We start from the raw sequence: 22,235 nt of genomic DNA, 5'->3' as shown, positions 1-22,235 counted from the left end.
GACAAAATCATAGTTCAGCCACTGGATTCCAAATGTAACTAGGTTTTAATCTATAATTACCTCAGAGAGTTCTAAGCATCACCACATTTCTTGAAAATGATACTAGTTCATAACTTATTGCTTATTTTCTGCTCTATTTACATCATACAAATTGTTTGTTTAAGGACTGTATTATTTCTATATGAAATGTCCATCAATAAATTATGAAAAACAATTGGGCTGCTAATATCAGTCGCACCGTTTAGTATTTTTATTATCTGAATCATACTAACAAGGTAATTGCTAGTCTCTGAATTATTTTTTTTCATTTATTAAAAGATTCTTCTATTAATAATTTTTAGTTGAAAATCTTACAAAATTATTGAGATTTTATGTACCAATTTCACAAATAATGATTTTAAATATATTTGCTGCTAGAAATACACCAGATAAGTTAAAAACCAACTTAAACCAACATGAATGGAGAATGGAGTATGAAAATTCAGCTGGGTTTTCTCAAATAAATACATTCAAACTGGTATCTAGATTTAGCTTGCAATATACTACTTTCTGGGGTTGCTTGAAAACACATCTAGTGTAATCAAGGCACAAATGTTTAAATACTAGTTGTCTACATAGCTTTCAAAAACTAGTCACACTTACTTCTATTGTATAAAAAGGCAATTTTCATAAACTTTGCTTTTGTTTGTTGCCAAGTCTCTTTTCACTTAATGATGAGATATAGACAATTTAAGGTACCAGATGCTTAAAACATCAATATATCATTATTGAATAAAATTACACTTATTGTTAAAATTGAACTTTCAATTGTTATAAAGATAAGAAACAGAAAGAAAAATAAAATGATCCACATTTTTTCTATACACGATATTATTCACTCCCTTTAAAGATTTCACTAGTAATCAACCTAATTAGAAACTCTTCAGTCTTTAGTCAGATGATAAATCTGGTAAAAGACAAGTCCTTCCTATAATTAATAAGTCTGATTCTAAAGCAAGATTTAAAAGTAGAAAAAAGCAAAAAAGCTAAAATTATGAAAGTTTTGGCATATATGAAACCAAAAAAGAAAAAGAAAAATCAACTTTTATTAGCATTTCATATAAAGTGAATTTAATATATTACAGGGATAATAGACAAAAAAAAAGTTTATCAAAAGATAAGGAAAAGACCATAAGCCTGAGTGCTATTTAAGCCTCTGAGGGTTCAATTTCTTTCCAGAGAAGTTAAAAAAACTGAAGTAGGAACTATGATCTATGTAGAAATTCCAACACAAGGGTTGATATATTTGTTGGAAATTTTTGCCAAGATTGGCTATCAGCTCTGTACCAATTTGTTACACCAATTCTGGGTTTCCTACATCCTCAGAAAATTGATAACTGATATCCTCTTATAGAGAACTATGGAACCCACAAAAAACAAAACAAAAAAACATGGTTTTTGAGCCAAACCGATGCCAAAATGTTATGTTGGTTTTCTACTATTTCATTCCATGAAGCTAATATTGGTTATATCCAGTGGTGGGATTCAGAATTTTTTACTATCGGTTCTGTGGGCATGGCTTGGTGGGCATGGCAGGGGAAAGATACTGTAAAATCTCCATTCCCTCCCGATCAGCTGGGACTCGGGAGCCAGAGAATAGATGGGGCGGGGCCAGTCAGAGGTGGTATTTACCGGTTCTCTGAACTACTCAAAATTTCCGCTACCAGTTCTCCAGAACTGGTCAGAACCTGCTGAATACCACCTCTGGTTATATCCAACACGTTTCTTTGGTTTGGCTATATTGCTTTTAACATCTGATAATTAATCTTTATGTAATATTCACCTGAAAGGAAGTCAACTCTGAACTTAGGACGATTTCCATAAAAGAGCAGCCCTTCCCACAAAATCCAAATCCTAAACATAGACAAAAAAGCTGTTCATGGCCCATTTCTCTACTCTGTTAACCCACGCTTGACAAGTCCATCTGAAACCAGTTCTAGATATTCTTCTCCATAATAAATGTTATATATGATATTCTCATATATAGTATGTATCTGCCAAAGTCCACAATCCAACAATGCAAGGGTTAGAAAAAAGAAATAAATATTAATTGTATGACTACATTATCTAGCTATTGAATAACCAATTGCACTTATAGCATTCAGTGACTATATATGATGGGTGTCAAACTTGTGGCATCACGTTGCAGTCATGTGATGTTTCGTGACTTTTTTCCCTTCGCAGAGCTGGGGTGGGCATGGCCTGTGTATGGCACATTTGGCCCATGCGCCGCCAGTTTGACACCCCTGCTATATATCAATCATTCTAACATTTATTAATAAATGTGGAAGAAAAATAATTCCATAAATATTGAAGATTGGTCATCTGGGAAAAGATGGGATAACAATGAAAAAGAGAAAAAAGTCCTATTTAGATATTACAAAAAATGGTCAATTTAACCAAACAAATCTCCCCCCCTCCACACAAAATTGTCTAGCCAGACGTAATATATCTTCAAAGGCATCCACCATAGAGATGTGTTCTTTCTTCTTCCACAGCACCTGTTCCCAGTGGACATAAAGCATCCACTCTCCTCAGTTCACAGATAACTATTTCAAGAATAAAACTCATTTTTCCATAATAGTTATACAGAATATTAAGACTTTGACAAAATCAATCAGTCAAGATTATATTCATCAAAATAAAAAAAAATGAATATATATTTTTCTTATGAACCTGAGATGGAGATTTTAATTTTTTTTCCTAATATATTTTAAAAATAAATTGTTGAAGATAATCCATGATACCTAAGGATACTATTATTTCATGCAACATTGTTTATTTAATATTAAATAATATTATTTGATTGGTGTCTTACAAGTTGACATATCTTACTGCCAATGGTGAAATTCATTTGTTGACGTACAAAGTTTGCCTTTGTAGACATGTTAAGGTTTTTCTTTTTTCTTTTGTTGAAATTGTTCCTTATTTTATCTTGCAGTAATATCTGTAACCATATAGAGTGACTATAAGAATGCCTGAAAAAAAGCCTCTTCTAGCCAACATGAAGTAGCTACTTTTTGCAATGAGGTCTGAAGAAAATGCACAAAGTGCTTCTGATACCTAATGCCTTACCGGAAAATGCCATGTAATCCAAATACAAAAACCAAGCAGTATTAAGATGCTGAGAGTCTACATTCTACTGATTCACTTGACTTCATTAATCATTAAAACCATAGCTTTTAAGCCATTGTTTCAGTGAACTCTATAGAATATGCCTTTCTGACTGTACAATTGGATTAAATGAAGGTAAAATATTTTACATGTACGTTCAATACTCAAAAACTGGCAATTTCTTACACTACATTGAATTGGCTTTCCAGCAAAAATTAAATGCCAGGCAAGTTTGCTTTCTTTTCATGTTTCTTTTTCCTCCACAATTCGAAATGCAAAAAAATGTATTGCAATTTTTCAAGCATGATTTTATTTTAATATAAATAACATGTATGCAGTTATATTCTAGAATTGTATCCATCAACCTAATGCTTTCTTGATGTTTAACTATTACGTTCAAGAATTATTAGTAGGGTTGGACATGACAAACCCTGAGAACACAACTGAGTTCACCTATAGAGATTACAGTGGAAGGTTAAGTGCATATAAAGTAGCAAAATTCAAGTTTTCCACAAAGTTTATAACCTTTTAGGTTGGCACAGTGTCAATAATAGTTCATTCCTTCAAGTTATTTCCTAATGTATAAAATTTAAAATTAAATTTAATACAACTACAGCATTTACATAAATAAATTTAAATAGTTCAGATTTAAAAAATAAAATGAGTGGTTTTGCTTAGTAAAAGAAAATAATTAGCTTTATAATATGAAGAAATAAGATACATTTAATGGCCCATATACTTCCATTTCCATGCTCTTAATTCCTTTGATGTGAGCTCAAGAACTATGAAATTGATCTGCTAGGTCATTCTTTGACTCAGCCAAGCCATAAAATATCAGGAACAAATTGTCTCTAGTTCTTCCATATCAATATTATTTTAAGGGAAATCCCTAGTTTTAAACTTATATCAGATTATAAATTCAGGGTCTTCCAACAATAACTACTATTTGCTAAATGATCCCAGGGGCATTTTTGGTTAATGTAAGAAATGCTTCATTGAACCATATCAAAACTTTACTAAAATCAGTGTTTTTACAAAAATCACTGATGTCTGAAGTTTTCAGTACAACTTTGCCACAACTTCTACTAGCTCTTGATTAAAGAAACCTGAAAAGCTAAATCAAATGAATAAATTTTAGAATGTTTCATGACTTATTTAGGAGTACCAAAATATAACCCATCAAGTTTAAAAAAGTGAATGTGAAATTTATTCATAATGCCATTTATTTTTATTTATTTCAATAGTAATAAGCATTATTGTAATATTATTTTCTGAGTATAATCTGTGATCAGTTTTACATCCATTACTGTAGTTTCAACTTTTTCCAGAAATATATTTACAGTACATTTTAAACAATGTAAAAACTGTTTGAATATATATGGTCTTCTTTCCTAATTGCATATTGCCAAAGAAAATTCTCAGTATTTGTAAAAATATTTGTTTAGTAAAAAAAAAATCTATCTGAGAATTTCTCTCTCTCTTCCACTATTCTTTTCTATAGGGGTGGCCTTCTATAGAGCTATTAAGGCCACACACTATGCCTCTGAAGTCTCTTTAAATATCTTAATTTATGAAAAATGAGAAATTTCTAAATTTGCCATCCTTTGAAGATCTCTATAAAAGGTTCAAAAATACAATTCCAGTTACAACTGCCATCGATCTAGACCTGAATGATAATTTTAAACTGCTTTGGAATCAATGTAACATTGACCTTAACACCATTCTAGAATCAAAGACCATCAAAAGTGTAATAATTTTCAGGAATAATTGGGGTTTTAACAGTAGCTTGCAGTAGAGATCAACATATCTCACTCATGATTTATATAATATGTCAAATATTAGAAATGAGGAATGATTATTTACCTTAAAAGTCAGTTCCACTGAACTTAATACTTAGGAGTAGGCCAGCATAGGACTGTGGGGTAAAGTGATTTGTTTAATTTATAGTTCATTCTTTTATATGACTAATTGGAACTAAGTCCCAATTTTGTCTTAGGGAAATATATACATTATTATATTTGTATGGGAGGGGACTGGTAACATTTTGTCTATGGAAGAATTCTAGAACACTTGAGAAGTGCATATGCTTTTATATAATTTATATAATGGTTAGTCCTGATAAAGTCAACATACATTTTGGATTTCCCCCCTCCTGTGAGCAACAAATAATATTTAATTTCATCAGATACCAAAATGAAACACAACTAATTTTATTCAATAATCTCTACCTGCTGATGGAAATGCATCTGCCAGCAGAATGGATTCACCCACACCAAATCTACTTGAGAGGATTATGAGAAGGGGAGGAGGGGAGCAAGGGCAAGTCTCGTTATGCAAGTAAAAGTCTGCTCATATAAAAGTCTATGTCAACTCTTACTTATTATAAAAACAGTCAATATTTAAATTTAAATGTTTCATTATATCTAGCAAGTTTAATGTTTCTGGTGAAAAGAGTCGCTAGCTGAAAAAGAATCACATATCCTAATACAATAAACTGTTTCTGTTTTACATTTCCTTTACTTTAAAAACTTTCCCAAAGTTACCACTTTAGATATTTATGTATATGTATATATGTATGTAATTATTTATATAATTAAAAACATTTATCAGGGCAAGCAGAATATTTTCATTCTGTAATTCTTGCAGATACATTTTTTGAAAACAATGTGGCAACCTAAAAGTTGTTTTTAAAACCAATCTATTCAAAAGTAGTTAGGAGATGCTAAACAAAAAAAGAGTGAAATAATGAGAAAATCTTTAGGGGATAACTTGAGCAAATTTTGACAAAAATGTGTATTTTTGTAAACAATCAAACCTATAGAACCTATTAAAGTATCACAGTTTTCTCGGGTTTTGTGGGAACAGTCAGTTTTGTAACAAAGGTTCTATGAAGAGACATATTTAAAACATTATTGAGAATGACTTACATTTAAAGTTATTTAATGTAAGAGAAATTTAAAGAGAATTTAAATGTAATTTAAAGAGAAAGAGCAGTATAAGAAGTGCTAACACTAACTCCAAGGGAGAGTCTTATATTGTGCTATTTCTTTTATTATTGTTGGCAAAGAAGTATCTTTATGAAGACTAAAGAAAAAGTGATATGGATAGACTTTTCTCCCATCTGTTTCCCTTGTGAAATTTTTATTTAAAATCTCTATGAAACATAATTTTCCAATTTTCTCCATGTATTTTAATACTTTGATTATACTGAATGAGAAGCAGTTTTGCAAATCACCGGTGCCACATGCAATAACCATTATCCTTTTGTAACTATCTATCCTCCCATTTTGCATCTTTATCAAGTCTTATACAACAGCCATATTTCAAACATCCTGATTCTTGGAAACATCCTTGTAGAGTTTCTTTAAACTGGGTATTAAAGCTGCTTCCTTTCCCGCCATTTGGAGTTTAACCTATAATTCTTCAACTTACTACAACTCTGGTCAGTTTATACAATACGTTAATATCCTCTATTTACCAAAGCTTTGTAAACAAAATGAAGGCAACCTTTTCACAGCCATGATAAACAAGAGTTACATTTTTTCTTACATTCTTACATTTACTGTAAGAAACTAGCTTTTCTGTTATTTAAAAACTGATTAGTACAAAACATTTTAGAGCTGTTGAAAAAAAAATACATAATTAATTTAAGCTTCTATCTCATACAAATTTATGAGGATTTTAAAAAATGAACTCTAAATGGTATAATTCTAGGTAATACATAGGTCTGAAGTGCTATGATTTCATGCAGGCCTAAATTTCACCAAATGTTAAAATTAAATGTAAACCTATCCAGCATACTAATAATGTTTAAATTCTTCCTCAACTTTTGTTTTTAGATCTTTTCTTAGAGTGTCTATTGTACCAGTAGTTCTGCACAGAATATCTTCAGCTTCTTTCTTTCTTTTTTTAATTGGGACTGTGTACATTTTGTTAGGGCTGCAGATTTGTTGCTAGGATTACCCTTTAGCCTTTTGGTTCTTTAATTAGGTATCTTAGAACTCTCTTGACCTTCTCTTAGGTTACTATATAATCTTAAAAGATAAATACCAGGGACAATAATTTTCTTTGGCTAACATCTTTCCAGATTTGCAAACATTACAGGGCATTTTGGGTACCTTAGATCCAAAATAAAGAACTTTAGCTAGTCAGTTCTCCATATTGTCAATAACTAGAAGTACTGCCAGATAAATGTATTTTTATTTTTTATGATGGGCTGCTGCTGCTTTTTAAAAATTAAAGATTCTGTAGATACAGAAATACAAAATCAATTCTTCTTGATTCTTCATCACAATATTGCTTTACAGTTGTCCTTGACTACTATAATGTCCTTGCAATACAGGATAAAATCTGCAGTCAATAACAGATGTCATTGCAAGGCACATTATCTGCCCTGCAAAGACAATCACTTCAATAATTGTTTTAGAAGCCAGTGTCCAAGTTCTGATGTAATGCTTGCTCGAGAAGAAATATCACATTACAAGCTTTGCAAATTCCATCTGCATTATATATTAAGACCAAATTTCCAAAATATTTTCCACAACCTAAGGCACTCAAATACTTCTCTGGGAATAATTCCATTAGATCTCACAGAGCTTATTTCTGAGTAAACCTATACAGCAGAGCACTCTCAATTGAAACAAACAACTTCCGTTCCTCCATCCAACTGTAAGATAGTTTCTTAAACAAGGTGGCTGACCAATTCCAAACACTGTTGGTTATCTGAAGCTGTCTTAGTCTGGCTAAGAAAAGAAGAAAAGGAAAAAAAGGAAGAAAACAAAACAACTGATTGTTCTGACGTATGATCTACTGAAGACTGTAACAGGGAAAAGTATCTCTCTGCCACTACTCCTGGATCTCTCAGCAGCTTTTCATACTACTGATCACTAAGCCTTTCTGGAGCACTTGAGAGTTGGAGATCAGAGACTATCATGGTGCTGTTCCTATCTCGATGGCAGCTTCTGGAGTCCAATACCAGGGGATTAGAGTTGCTAGGGAACTGCAGGGTTCTGTTCCATCTCCTATGCTTTTCAATATTTATATGAAACCTCTGGGTATGATTGTCAGGAGGTATAAAGCTGGATTTAGACAGCTTTCTGTTTTCCTCTTTCTATTTTCACGTGGTGCATTAGTCCCTGTAATCAGCTCCTCCTTGGATCGGACTGTGATACTGATGAACCATAAACTTGGATCTAGTGGGTTTGGTTGTTGGTGATAACTCTAGTACAAGGGGCATTTTCCTTGCACTGGCAAGGATTGCATTTCCACTCAAAGAAGTGTGTAACTTTAGGGTACTGCTTGATCTCATACTGTCACGAGTACTTAGCTAGAAATAGGGGTGAAGGATACTTTTCTTTTAGCTGTATGAGTTACCAACTTTATCCGGAGTAGACCTGACCTGAATTTTGTGATTTACTCCTGAATAGATTACTGCAATGCAGTTACGTGGGAATGCATTTGAAGAAAACTGGGAAAATATAATAAACCCAGAATGCAGAAACCTCTATCTGGTGTTTCCCTTTGGGAACATATTACTTGTTCTGGCTTAATTACACTGGCTTTCTCTTACTTTTTGAGCTCAATTTGGAGTGTTTAATATATAAAGCCCTCTATGGCATGGGTCTTGCTTACATGAAATAATAATTTCCCCATGAAATTATGAGTAGGCTTTCCAAGCATCCTACTTGGCATATTATGAGTGCCATCAAGAAAGGAGACCTAGGTTAGAAAAGGGGTAGATCCAGGGCCTGAGGGTAGATTAAATCATTGGTTGATTTTATCATTTATCATTGGTTGATTTTGTCTGAAGTGGTGTAGGGTTTCCTGCCTAAGCAAGGAGTTGGACTCCAAGACCTCCAAGATCCCTTCCAACTCTGTTATTCTATTATTCTATTAATATAAACCTAAATACTTTCTTCTATAAATAAGCATTTATGTCCTAATGTTGCACATTTATAACTTGATGCTATGTCAGATATGGATAATAGGTATTTTTATTGGTATTCTGTTAATATTTTAACTAGAATTCATTGTTTATCAATGCTGTTTGAACTGATGTAACATATTGTTCCTTCATAATGTTTATTGTTGTATTGTGAACAATCAATACAACACCACACGTATAAATTTAAAAATGAATTAACAGTGTCCATTGCAAAGCTCTTTCTAGACAAAATATTACTTGATCAACCACAATAAATGATAAACTGTAACTTTGTAGGCCATTATAAGAAGCTAGTAAAGCATCACAATATACATTATGGTGAATTCAATCACTTAACAGCAATAGCACTTACTTATATACCGTTTCACAGTGCTTTACAGCCCTTTCTAAGCGGTTTACAGAGTCAGCATATTGCACCCAACAATCTGGGTCCTCATTTTACCAACCTCGGAAAGGCTGAGTCAACCTTGAGCCTGGTGAGATTCGAACTGCCAAACTGCTGGCAATCGACAGTCAGCAGAAGTAGCCTGCAGTACTGCATTCTAACCACTGCGCCATTACCTCAAGCCTAACCACCACCTAAAACTAAAAAAAGTTCCTGTACTACTCAGCAGTACTAAACAATACTACACTCCTACCAAATCTCCACATCAGTAGCCAGTTTGACTAATAATCTCCTGAATGAAAAGCAGAATATAAAATTAACAAAGAATAAAATATTTTATCAACCCCAAGTACTGTCATAGATTAGGCTCATGGTGTAAATGTAACCTCATATAAGGAAAACTGTATTTTGCATTATCCTGGTGCTCAAAACCATAATATTCAGTACTTGATAAAGTTGAAAACTTGTCATTGTGCAAGGTTTATTTTTGTGCTTGCTACAGTAACCACACAAAAATAATGAACATAAAATATTTTTATCTTATATAAATCCTTATCAATCAAAATCTTTATCCACATTATTTTAAAAACCTTGCAACTATGTGTTTATTCTGAAGAATTTCAGTGCAAGAGTATTCATCTAGAAATAAACATCTTTTGAAACCCTGATTTACTTAGTGGGATTAAGTTATATGTTCTAGTACAGTGATGGCTAACCTTTTTAACATTGCGTGCCAAGTGGGGGGAGCGCAGGAGGGGTCATGCACGCATGTGCTCTCATTCATAATTCTATGTGCCCCTCACCCCCCTGTGCTCACCCCGCTTTTGGCACATGATGGAACAGTAGGCCCGGTAGACCCATTTTTCACTCTCCCCAGGCTCCAGAGCCTTTCTAGGAGCCTGGGGAGGATGAAAATGGCCTTTCCCACCCCACCGGAGGCCCTCTGAAGGCGGGAAATGGCCCGATTGCTGACTGGTGGGCCTAGAAGCTGGATCTGAGCTCACGTGCCCACAGACATGGCTCTTTGTGCCACCTGTGCCATAGGTTCGCCATCACGGTTCTAATATAGCAAACCCACTTATCCAGAATAATTCTCAGTTCTTCATTCTGTATTCATTATAATTTCCCCACATTGTAGAAAATTCCAGATTTAGTTCCTTAACCAGGGTAAGAACTGATTAAAGAAATATTCATCCAAGCAAGCCCTCTTCCAAGTGGCATGTATGTTCCCTATCTTTTCTATCTTTGATCGCAATAATTAAACAGTAAACTAGGGTTGGAGATATTGAACTGCTCTTAAACATGATTAAAAGGTATCTATCTTGAATTACTTAAACATGAAGAAATGTCAAATTACATCATCTCCAGTGGGAAATCTATCTTTTGTCACAAATACACCTGCAATCAAACTAAACCATAACAATAGAAATAACTTCTAATCCCTTTGAAATGAATGCAAGTTGTCAAATTTAAGCCTACAGGAATGCACACTTTCTATGGAACACAAAAACTCAGATATAAAATTGCGGAATGAGCAGGTCCATTCTATTACAATAATCAACTGCATTTCCAAAATTATCTAACAAATAATTGAATGAGGCCAATGTTAAGAAATTGAGGCATGAATCACACACATAAGTAACCTAGATGTGAAAACTCCCAAAACAATCAAAGATGTTTTTGTCATGAAATCATCACACTCGCAGCAAACTTCTAACAGGTATCTCTGACATATAGGGGAAATACTAGGCCACATCTTGTGAGTAGTAAACTTTTTCCTCCATACAATATTTGTTAGTACATTTTGCGCCACGGAAGAGATCAAAAACAGAACTGCAAACTGTAAAGACTGCTTATCAGATTGGCATAATCTATAAACCGAACAGCATAACACATCCACAACACATTATGCATTGATTTGGAAGCAGAATAGCTAATTATACTGCCTTTTCTTCTTTAACGTAAATCCTACCCTCATTATTTTCTAAGGTGAAACAAACAGCTATTGCATTCAGATGATGTTATATGGGCTTGTCTGATACTTTAGAAACTGTCCTATTATTACTTCAATGTGTTTTTGATACACGTTGAATTGAATGTTCCTTGTGCCTTTATATATTATTTCTTAGTTACACATGCTTTAACTTAGAGATTCAGTTTTTGATCATTTTTATAGCCGTATTAAATACTTTGTGATTGTTGACCACATATTGATTCACATTTGTAGACACGAAACTCAGATGAAAGGTTATTTAGATTAAAAACAATAAAATAGTCTGCCCTGGCATACAAAAATGAGGGCAATATAATAATGGTATGTTTTTGGTATGCAAATGTGGCTACAGAAAGATTTCATTAATAACTACAATAATTTTTCTTTGCAATAACTAACCTTTCCATCAGGTTCTGGTGATACTTTATCCACTTTATTGCTGCTAAGTTTATTTTTCACCCATTCTTCTACTTGCCCATTGAATTTCATGAAAGTCACATAGCTTATATATGCACTCAGTAATATTAAACTTTCCCACCACCTAATGAAATTATCCAAAAAGAAGATGATTAGCAGTATCAAGTCTAGGATGTAAAAGGATACATCCCGAAAGAGTGGCCACCAAGTAAGGTGCAAAATCTGTTTAGAAAATAAAGCACACATCCCAATCACAAATAGGATGTTGAATACTGCAGATCCAACTATGGTTCCAATGCCAACATTGCTGTGAGATACAAAGATTCCTATTAAAGAAGTGAAGAGTTCTGGGGCTGAGCCACCAGCGGCCATAAACGTTGCCCCAGCAACATCATCAGAAATTTCCAGTTTTTCTGTGATGACTGTCAGTGAAGGAACAAAGAACTCATCACAGACAATAGCTAAGGCTACAAACATGTAAACCATTCCAATGATATGAAGGATCACAGCACCCCGTCGTCTTTCCTCAAGAGAAAAAAGGTCTGTTGGGTAGTCCCCCTGAGAATGTTCTGTGTGGTTACCAGGCTCATCTGCTAATTTCGAAGAAATAGGTGAATCCGGAGTATCGTTTTGATTCCGTTCTTGATAGTCCAATAGAGTTCTTTGATGCACTGACTTGGATTTTTCAATGTCCAGACTGCTGATTGTCTCTGTGCTATAAGGTTCCAACTGGAAAAAGGCACTGATTGAAAGTGAGAGTGTGCTCATGGCCATAATACCCAGGAGAAGTCCTGTTATCCGAATCAGTCTCTGTTTTTTCCTTATATGTTGATGTTTCTTAAAGCCAAGCAATGGCTCCTGCGGACACCATTCTTCAAGAAAATGAACAGCAATATTTTTGTACTGAACCATTTTTGAAGTAAGTTTGTTTGTGGTCCAAAAATTCAGAGTCCAATAGGTTTTTCTTTCATACTTCCTTTATTCTTCAGTTAAATGGTACTTTGATGTTTCCTCTGAACCAAGGATTTATGAAGCTCATGCCGTTGCTGTGATTAAAAAGATAAATATTTTCATAAGTTTAGAGGTGTTTGACATCAGATGCACCAAAAAAACATTGTCCTGTACACACACGTCTTAAGGTTTTAATATGCTAGATAACATGCCATAAGTTTACAATAAAAACAAATTTACCCAGTATTTCTTAATATTATGCATGCTGGAAAACTTGGAATTATCTCAAAAGCTAATCTTTCATTGCAAATTTGAACCTTACATCCTTTGATTCTATTTCTTTAAAAGAATCAGAATCTTTTCCTTTCTTGATTCCAGAGCAATAATTTCATAATAGCTTCTTTCTACTTATTACTTTTCTTGGCATGCTTGTTAAATTTATTGAAGCTGATTTTATGTGCATTAATTAACCAGCATAAATTCATTATTATATTAAGACCCTGAGAATGAACCTTAAATATTGTCAGGGAAACAAAATGGAAAGATGTTCTGCCTCATTTCTATATTCACCTAAAAACAAGAGGCTATTTTAGTTTTTGCTTAGATGGGTCTAACCAAAGTCTAAATAAACTGGCACCTAGGTACTTTAGAAGTATCTAAGTAGTGAATCAATCTTCAAATTAACATACCCAGTTAGAATATGACATTTGTTATGCTTTCAAATAAAGCAGAAAACGTAAACATCTTCCACATTTCCTTGTATCTTTCTCTAACTATCCACCACATGTCTGTTGGTAAATTATACAACCTAAGAATTAAATTAAATCTTCTCTTTTCCAGAAAACACTATTCCGTTAAACATATCTAGAGTTAAGTTAATTATCTCTTTTTGTTTGTTTGTTCTCTTTCAATTCTCATTCCTGTGCACTTTTGGTAACACACTGATTACAGTGAAGTGCAGAAACAGGACTCCTTGTACTACTGCCTTACAGTTGCTTCTAAGGAACTATTCCCCAAAACGATCTCATTGAAATCCTCAAAACCTCCAATTCCAAACTAACTTTTTCCAATTCAGCTCTGGGAATCCATAGAGAAGAACCACATTATCTCTCACCCTTTTAGGATTAAAAGCCAGAGTCAATAGCCACCCTGCAGATCCACTACTAAAAAAAGAAGTAATTAAAATTACGTAATTATGCCTGGTGCAGGGCCCCGCACCGATCTACGAAGTAATCATCCCCTACCTACGCTCTCACTTCTTACTCTCGAGTAGATACAGGTTGGCGCGCTGGAGGCTCCCAAAAGGTTTAAAAAACAAAACAAAAAACCCATGGACCCCCAAACGGCATGCCTCCTTTTTACCAGGATCCGTAATCGCGGAGCCTATTTTTGCGGGCACGAAGAGAACTTCGCGGGAGGAAGTTCTTCATCCCACCCTTTGCGTGGAAAGTTCACGCAAACAAGTCGCCCCGAAATAAAGGCGACTAAGGCAATCACCTGGTCCTGCCGAAGACGCCCCGGGTTCAAGAAAGCAAGAGCCCCGACGGGCAGGTGGATCAGGTGGAGGGAAGCGCGGGCTCGCCTTTCTTTTCGGCTCCCTTCCTCGGACTTTCTCCAGCCTCCACGGGGACGATGCCGCAAACGCTGCAGCCCTCCCGCCGCCGAGAGACTCCCTCCCTCCCTCCCTCGCGGAAAGAAATGCCCGCTGGATTCCCTCGCCCGACCGTGCCCTACCTCCCCCGCCCAGAAGCCACGGGCAAACGCGGGGAAGGTCAGGAGAACGGACGAGTCGCCGGCCGGCCGATCGCTGCCACCGCCTCTTACCGGGCCACGTGAGAACACGAACGCCGGCTCAACCCAGCGAAGACGAGCACCTACACACACACAGCAGCCTCTGCCGGCGGCTCTTCTTGCCGTCCGGCTTCAACCACGGGAGCCACGCCCACTCCCCCCCTCCCAGCCCCGAGGCAAAGCGGCACGCGCCGGCCAAAGACTCCCCCGCGTGCGCGCGCCCCGGGCGCTGAGGAGAAAGATGGGGAAGGGGGGGGGCGTGCGCGTGGGTTTTTGAGGGTGTACCGTCTTCTCTCTCTCTTAGCCGCGAAGCTTCCTGCCTGCGGGAGTTAGATCTCAGTAAAAAACCTCACAGGGTTGTTGTTGTTGTCGTCGTCGTCGTTGTGAGGAAGGGATACAGAGGGGTCCTGGGTCTTTGCACGGACGATTTCGCAATTGAGCCCAAAATGCATCTCGCTAAGTGAAGCGTTTGTTAAAGAGAGTTTTGCCCCTTTGATGACTTTTCTGTTGTTAAGTGAAACATTGCAATGGTTAAGTTATTAACAGGGTTACTAAGTGAATCTGGCTCCCCCATTGACTTTGCTTGTCAGAAGGGTTGGCAAAGGGGATCACATGACCCCTAAATACGAACCAGTTACCAAGCATCTGAATTTTGATCATGTGACCATGGGGATGCTGCAACGGTCGCAAGTGTGAAAAATGGTCATAAGTCACTTTTTCCAGTGCCTTTGTAACTATGAAGGTCACTAAATGAACTGCTGTTAGTCAAGGACTACCTGTACTCTTTGGGAATTTAAACACAAGCAAGCCAAGATTAAACAACCAATTTATGAGGGTTGTTATGTGCTACAGGCCATTTCCAAAGCTTCCTGCTCCCTTAGCCCACACATTGCCAACGCAGTCCTAGGCTGCATTAACAGAGGGATAGAATCAAGATCACCTGAAGTATTGATACCACTTTATAATTCCTTGGTAAGACCACACTTGGAATATTGCATCCACTTTTGGTCGCCAAGATATAAAAAAGATGTTGAGACTTTAGAAAGAGTGCAGAGAAGAGCAACAAAGATGGTTAAGGGACTGGAGGCTAAAAGACACGAAAAACAGTTGCAGGAATTGGGTATGTCTAATTTAATGAAGAGAAGGACGAGGGGTGACATAATAGCAGTCTTCCAATATCTAAAGGGCTGCCACAAAGAAGAGGGAGTCAACCCATTCTCCAAAGCTCCAGAAGGCAGGACAAGAAGCAATGGATGGAAACTAATCAAGGAGAGAACCTAGAACTAAAGAGAAATTTCCTGACAGGACAATTAATCATGGAATGACTTGCCTCCAGAAGTTGTAGGTGCTCCAACACTGGAGATTTTTAAAAAGAGATTGGACAATATTTGTCTGAAATGGTATAGGGCTTCCTGTTATTCTGTTTCTAATCATTCTTCAGGGGAGAACCATCCAGAAATTGGAAAATCAGCAATGGAAGAAATAAGAGGACCAAAAATAGTAATAGCTGAATGCCCACATTGCCCTAAGCCTCTTGTTTTAATCGTTGTTTGTTGAACAAACAACAGGCAACCACTTTATTTATTGGAACAAATGACTCATGGGCCTAGGTTCCTGCACAAAACTAAAGCATAATGCATAGTTTGCAAAGGAAAATTGCTGGTGCTGAACCAAAGAACCCACACAATATCTTAGCATGAAAACTAAGCCCAATTCTCCACTGCTTAAAGAGCACAAAAAATGCCAATGAAGACTTTAGAATGAGGGTTTAATTATGTCACTGTTTTACTCCAGGTACTATTCTCAGAATTTGTATGCATGAACAATAAATAAGTAATAACCAGAATTATTCCAATGCTATTTGCTAAAATTTTGCCAGGATTATTCTTGACAACAAAGTGAATAGACTGTAATAGGGTGACTTAATAGATGGCTTGCCTGCCACACAGCTTTTAAAAACAGTAGTGGTGAACAAATCCTGACTGTTTGGGATATTACATTTACGTTTTTTTCTTTGTCGGTTTCTTGAATGGCAGACTTTTAAAATGTTCTCTTTTTCTAAGTATTGTAATGCATTGATGGGAAAAAAGCTTCACTGGGTGTTTTTCCATCATTCTTGCAACTGTAAAAGAGCATGAAGCACTGCATTAGAACAAATAACAATAAAAAATCCTTAAATTGAGTCCAAAACTATTTTCAGTGCTGAAATATTAGAAGCTGCCCTGTGTACACACAGAATCCCTCATTTCAATAATCAATAATCAATTCAGTAATCAATAATAAATCTCCCTCCCTCCCTTCTTCCATCTCTCCTTTCCTCCCTCTCTTTCTCTATGTCCTGGTGAGAAGGAAGAACACTCAAAACAACAGAGGAAGCAAATGCACAGTCAGCCATAAAGGGCTCAGATGTCTGTACACCAAGGGTGAAATCCAGCAGGTTCTGACAGGTTCTGGAGAACCGGTAGCGGAAATTTTGAGTTCAGAGAACTGGCAAATGCCACCTCTGGCTGGCCCCAGAGTGCGGTGGGAATGGAGATTTTGCAATATCCTTCCCCCAGGAGTGGGGAGGGAATGGATATTTTGTAGTATCCTTCCCCTGCCATGCCCACCAAACCATGCCCACCAAGCCATACCACCCCCACCAAGCCATACCCACAGAACCAGTAGTAAAAAAAATTGGATTTCACCACTGCTGTACACTAATACTCTAAATATGTGGAATAAACAGGGACAACTTGAAGTCCTAGTACACGAAGGCAGGTATGATATTGTTGCTATTACTGAGTCTTGGTGGGATGAAACATGTGATTGGAGCATACTGCTAGAAGGATATAATTTATTCAAAAGAAACAGACCCAAAAAAAGAGTTGCATTGTAAGTAAAGAAGTACTACACCTCTACAAAAACACACAATACCAAGGACGAAAGCATTCTTGAAAGTATTTGGGTGAATATTACAAGAGAAAGAAATAACATTGCTCTATGTTTATATTGCAGGCCAACCAACCAAGTCAAGGAAATGGGTGCAAATCCGTTAGTGAGGTATACAGGAAAAACACTATTGTATGAATCGGGGACTTTACCCTGACATAAACGTAAGCGAGTGGAAGATCAAACAGGTTCCTGACATGCCTAGATGACCCACTTCGTCATCCAAAAGGTGGAAGAGGGAACCAGAGGGTCAGCTATACTAGATTTTATTCTTACCAATAAGAATGAAACAGTTGAAGGAATGGAAGTTGTAAGAATTTGGGGGAAAGTGATCATGAATGCAGAGAAGAGCAATAAGCCATAGGATATATGGCTAAGGGAATGAAGTATGTTTAGCCTAACGAAGAGAAAGTTTAGAGGAGACATGATAGCCATCTTCCAATACTTGAAGGGCAGTCACAGAGCAGAGGGTATTGAGTTATTCTCCATAGCACTTGAGAGCAGAACAAGAAGCAGTGGGTGGAAGCTGGTCAGAGAAAGATCCAACTTGGAAAAAGGACGAATTTCCTGATAGTAAGTGCAATTAATCAATGAAACAGATTGCCTCCTAGAATTGTGAGTGGTCCATTGCTGGAAGTTTTCAAGAAAAAAATTGGACAACTATTTGTCTGATATGGTATAAGGACTCCTGCCTTGGGCAGAGGGTTGGATTAGAAGACCTTCAAGGTCCCTCCCAGCCCTATGATTCTATAAGTTGAAGTCCACACCACTGAAAGCACTTGAATTGGGTGAGTGTCTTGCTGAAGCACAATTATTCACCGACTCTTTTCTCCCAAAAGCTCTCACTAGTCAAAAAATATATTGCAGACTAGCAATTGACAGAGCAGTCATAAAGATCTTGGGAAAGATATCCAAATGCTGTGATATACCGTAGCTACAATCAAACAAGCCATGGTATTCCCTGTGACATTCTGTGGAAGTGAAAGTTGGACTTTGAAGAAGGAGAATAGGAAAAATATTGACGCTTTTGAACCTTAGTGTTAGTGAAGACTTTCGAGAATATTGTGGACAGCCAAGAAAATAAACCAAATGGATCATTGAGCAAATCAACCCAGAGTTCTTACTCAAGGCACAAATAATAATAATAATAATAATAATAATAATAATAATAATAATAATAATAATAATAATAATAATAATAATAACTTTATTGTCATTGTACGTATATACACAGTATACTCATACAATGAAATTCACTTAACACCCAAAGACCAGGTCCAACACACATAACAATCCCCAAACACACCCCCACCCACCATAAATTCTCCGCCCCTAAACCACCCAAACATCCACACAACAGATCAAGTAATACTGTCCAACAGCTCACTGATGGTGGCCCTTTAGTTCATTGTTGAGTGCAATTATAGCTCTGGGATAAAAACTATTCAGAAAAGGTGTGGTCTGAGTTTTAATTGTTCTGTATCTTCTGCCAGAAGGCAACAGTCCAAAAAGATTGTAAGCAGGATGGGAAAGAGAAAAAGAGGAAGATGGATGGATTCAATTACAGTGTGATGGGCACACACCATTAGAAGACCTGAAAGATCAGGTTAGGGATAGATCATTGTGGAAAACATCCAACTATGTGGTTGGTAAGAGTGGACAATGAGTTAATAGCATATACAGTAATTAATCAGTATTGATTGTATTTTATCTATATTTAGATTTAAATGAACTGGTTACCTAAATCGGGGGTCCCCATCCCCTGGACCGTGGCCCGTTCAGAACCAGGCTGCAGAAAACTGTGGGCAAGCACGCATGCAGCTCCACTTGGGCGCGTAGCAGGCGGGTGCACATGCACACATATGCACACTCCATTTGTGCATATGAGGGGGGGGCACATGTGCCTGTTGCTCACACAGAACCATCCATTTTTCTCCCCCCCCCGCCAGAAAGTTTGGAGGCTGCTGACCTAAATTATACTTTTGAGTTGTATAAACATCTGTTCATGGGGAAGATTGGGGAAAAAAGAGGACCAAAGTATAACATCTAAATAGTAGCTAAAAGCAGTAAATACTAAACTTGAAAATGCTGATGAGCGAGATTACCATGACTACAAAAATGGCATTTTTAAATACAAATTGGGGTTAGGCTTTTAAATGCTAATTGCAATTGAGAAATAGAAGAGGATCGAAACTGCAATCATGTTCCTATTACTTCCTAACTCACATGCCCTCTTTAAAGAACAGAGCTAGAGGAAACAAAATGCAAATTATATGAAGTGAATAGGAAGAGAGATGAATAATAATTTCGCAGGTCAGAATGGAGAAAGCAAAGCATCCTTCAGTAATCCAGTGAAGTAAATTACAAAGGTACATGCTATAAGGAAGGTCAAAAGTATCAAGAATCAAAAGTACATATCGGAAAGGATGCATTTGTGTATAACTGTCTTTAAAAAGCCACATTTCAGGTTGATAAGCTTAGAAAATAATGATTGTGGTTAAAACCAGGGTAGGATATTTTTGTCTACTGAAAATCTGCTGAGTATCTTGCACTGCATATATTCTCTAACAAATAATGTAGGTGTAAAGCCAGTTAATTCCCATCTGCAGCTGCTTCCCCAAATCCTATGCCTCACATGCCAATATTTAGTAGGTCACATTGCCAGTGTAATACCCAAAAGATGCACAGTGTGCCATTTAAGATTTGCCTGGTAAACAGAGATAAATTACAGAAGGTATTTTCTTGTCAAGTCAGCTTCACACCTAAACAAAACAAGTGAACAAACAAAAAAGTTTAATCCTGAAGGGTTTTGAATTAATGAAATGGAAAAAAAAAGATATTTTTTTGCACACACAGTATGCGCAGTTAGAGAACAATGTGGATAAGCTTCTATATTTTACATACTAGTAACTCCACTAATTTCATAGAGAAAATAACCTTATAGAAGTAATCTGCTTTATGTTGATGCAGAAAGAATTATTCGGCGGAATTCAATAATATTCAAAACCAGGCTTTTAATGGAGAAGCTGAATTCTTTGGATAACATTCACTGTAGTCTTGCAAATAATCAAATATATGCTGAAGTCACAGGTCAGTTTTGAGTTGGCCTCTATTTTCAAAGACATGTAGATGTGAATCGTGAGTATATAGTCTACCTTCACAAAACTGAATGTATAATTCAACAGAATGATGACTATGGTAAGGACTATGAGATCCAGATTGCAAATATTTGGACAACCATTAGATGACAGCAAAGGGTTCATCTTTATGACTTTGGTACCATCTAGTGATTGCCTGGATTTTGCAGCCCAGTTCCATAATTGTAACCATGCGATCAACAATATAAGTTGACCAGGTTTAAGTCCAATTTCAGTCATAGAACCTCACTAGGGGACTTTGGGCCATTTATATTCTTTTCGTTCAACTTACATCACAAGGTTCATGTTGTGAAAAACAATGGAAGGAGGAAGCTTCAATGAGGCTGCATTGATTTCTGAACAACAAAGCAAGATATAGGTAACAAATATATTTATGCTCATGCAATTAATAATTACTCTACTTTGGCCAACTCAGCAAAGATAAGCTTGGCTAGTATTCCCATCACATCACTTTGATTGTGTGGATGTATCAATATCCTAGCATTAAACACAGAAAATCTAAAACTGTCCTACACACACACACACACACACACACACACACACACACACACACACACACACGAATGGTAAAACTTAATGCTTCAACACTCAGTCTTTGAAATATAGATAGTCCTCAACTTATGACCACAACTGAGCCCAAAATTTATATAATTTGATAAGTGAGACAGTTGTTAAGTGAATTTTGCCCCATTTTACGACTTTTCTTGCCACAGTTATTAAGCAAATCACTGCAGTTGTTAAGTTAATCACATGGTTGTTAATTGAATCTAATTTCCCCACTGACTTTGCTTTCAGAAGATCCCAAAAGGGGATCACGTGATCTCAGGACACTGCAACCCTCATAAATATGAGTCTGTTGCCAAGCATCTGAATTTTGATCACTTGACCACGGAGAATGCTGCAATGGTTGTAAGTGTGAAAATGGTCCTAAGTCACTTTTTTCAGTGCCATTGCAACTTTGAACAGTCACTAAATGAATTGTTGTAAATAGAGAACTACCTGTATCTTGGTTTTATGACTAAAAGAAACAAAAACAAATGCACAAACAACCAAATTAAGGCCTTTGGGGAAGGTACATCCACTAGTACATTTTATTATTTTAGGCAGGCACCATATAATTGTCAGAGGAGCACTACTGTATGTCATATGTGAAAGTGGCCATATTTGTAGCCCAAGTACAATAACGCTGGAAAATACAGTATTCCAATATTTAAAGCTGCTATAGATTTCCCTTGCCTCTATTTGCACTTCTTTTTGGTTCCTCAATTACTAACAGCATCATTCAAGCAAAGATAAATATTTCAAAATTCCCCAGTGTTAAAAAAAAATAATAATATAAAAAAATACAATATAAAATGTTATACAGATGGCACTTAGCAACCGCAAGATTAGCAAAAATTTATTATGTAAGCCCCAAATGTTAGAAGTGTGGATATCACCAAGGTACCTTCGTTCATATGTGGTGGTCCTGTCCCCAGGTGAAGAGATATTGGAGAAAAATTCAAAAATGGC

General features: G+C 36.4%; 1 protein-coding gene across 1 annotated transcript in view; it reads right to left on the bottom strand.

Moving 5' to 3' along the window:
• SLC24A2 (solute carrier family 24 member 2) overlaps positions 1-12,804 on the bottom strand; it is a 72,329-nt gene extending 59,525 nt beyond the window's left edge. Inside the window, exon 1 of the mRNA XM_070935535.1 lies at positions 11,875-12,804. Within this exon, the coding sequence (XP_070791636.1) occupies positions 11,875-12,804 (930 nt within the window). The remainder of the gene's footprint in view (positions 1-11,874) is intronic.
• Between the last annotated feature and the right edge of the window lie 9,431 nt (positions 12,805-22,235).

This window comes from Pituophis catenifer, unplaced genomic scaffold, assembly GCF_029215685.1.
Source record: "Pituophis catenifer annectens isolate HBS135680 unplaced genomic scaffold, rPitCat1.0.hap2 SCAF_2, whole genome shotgun sequence".
Classification (NCBI taxonomy): Eukaryota; Metazoa; Chordata; class Lepidosauria; order Squamata; family Colubridae; genus Pituophis; species Pituophis catenifer.
The sequence above is the reverse complement of the archived record's forward strand: the minus strand, read 5'-3'. Positions and strand labels throughout refer to the sequence as shown.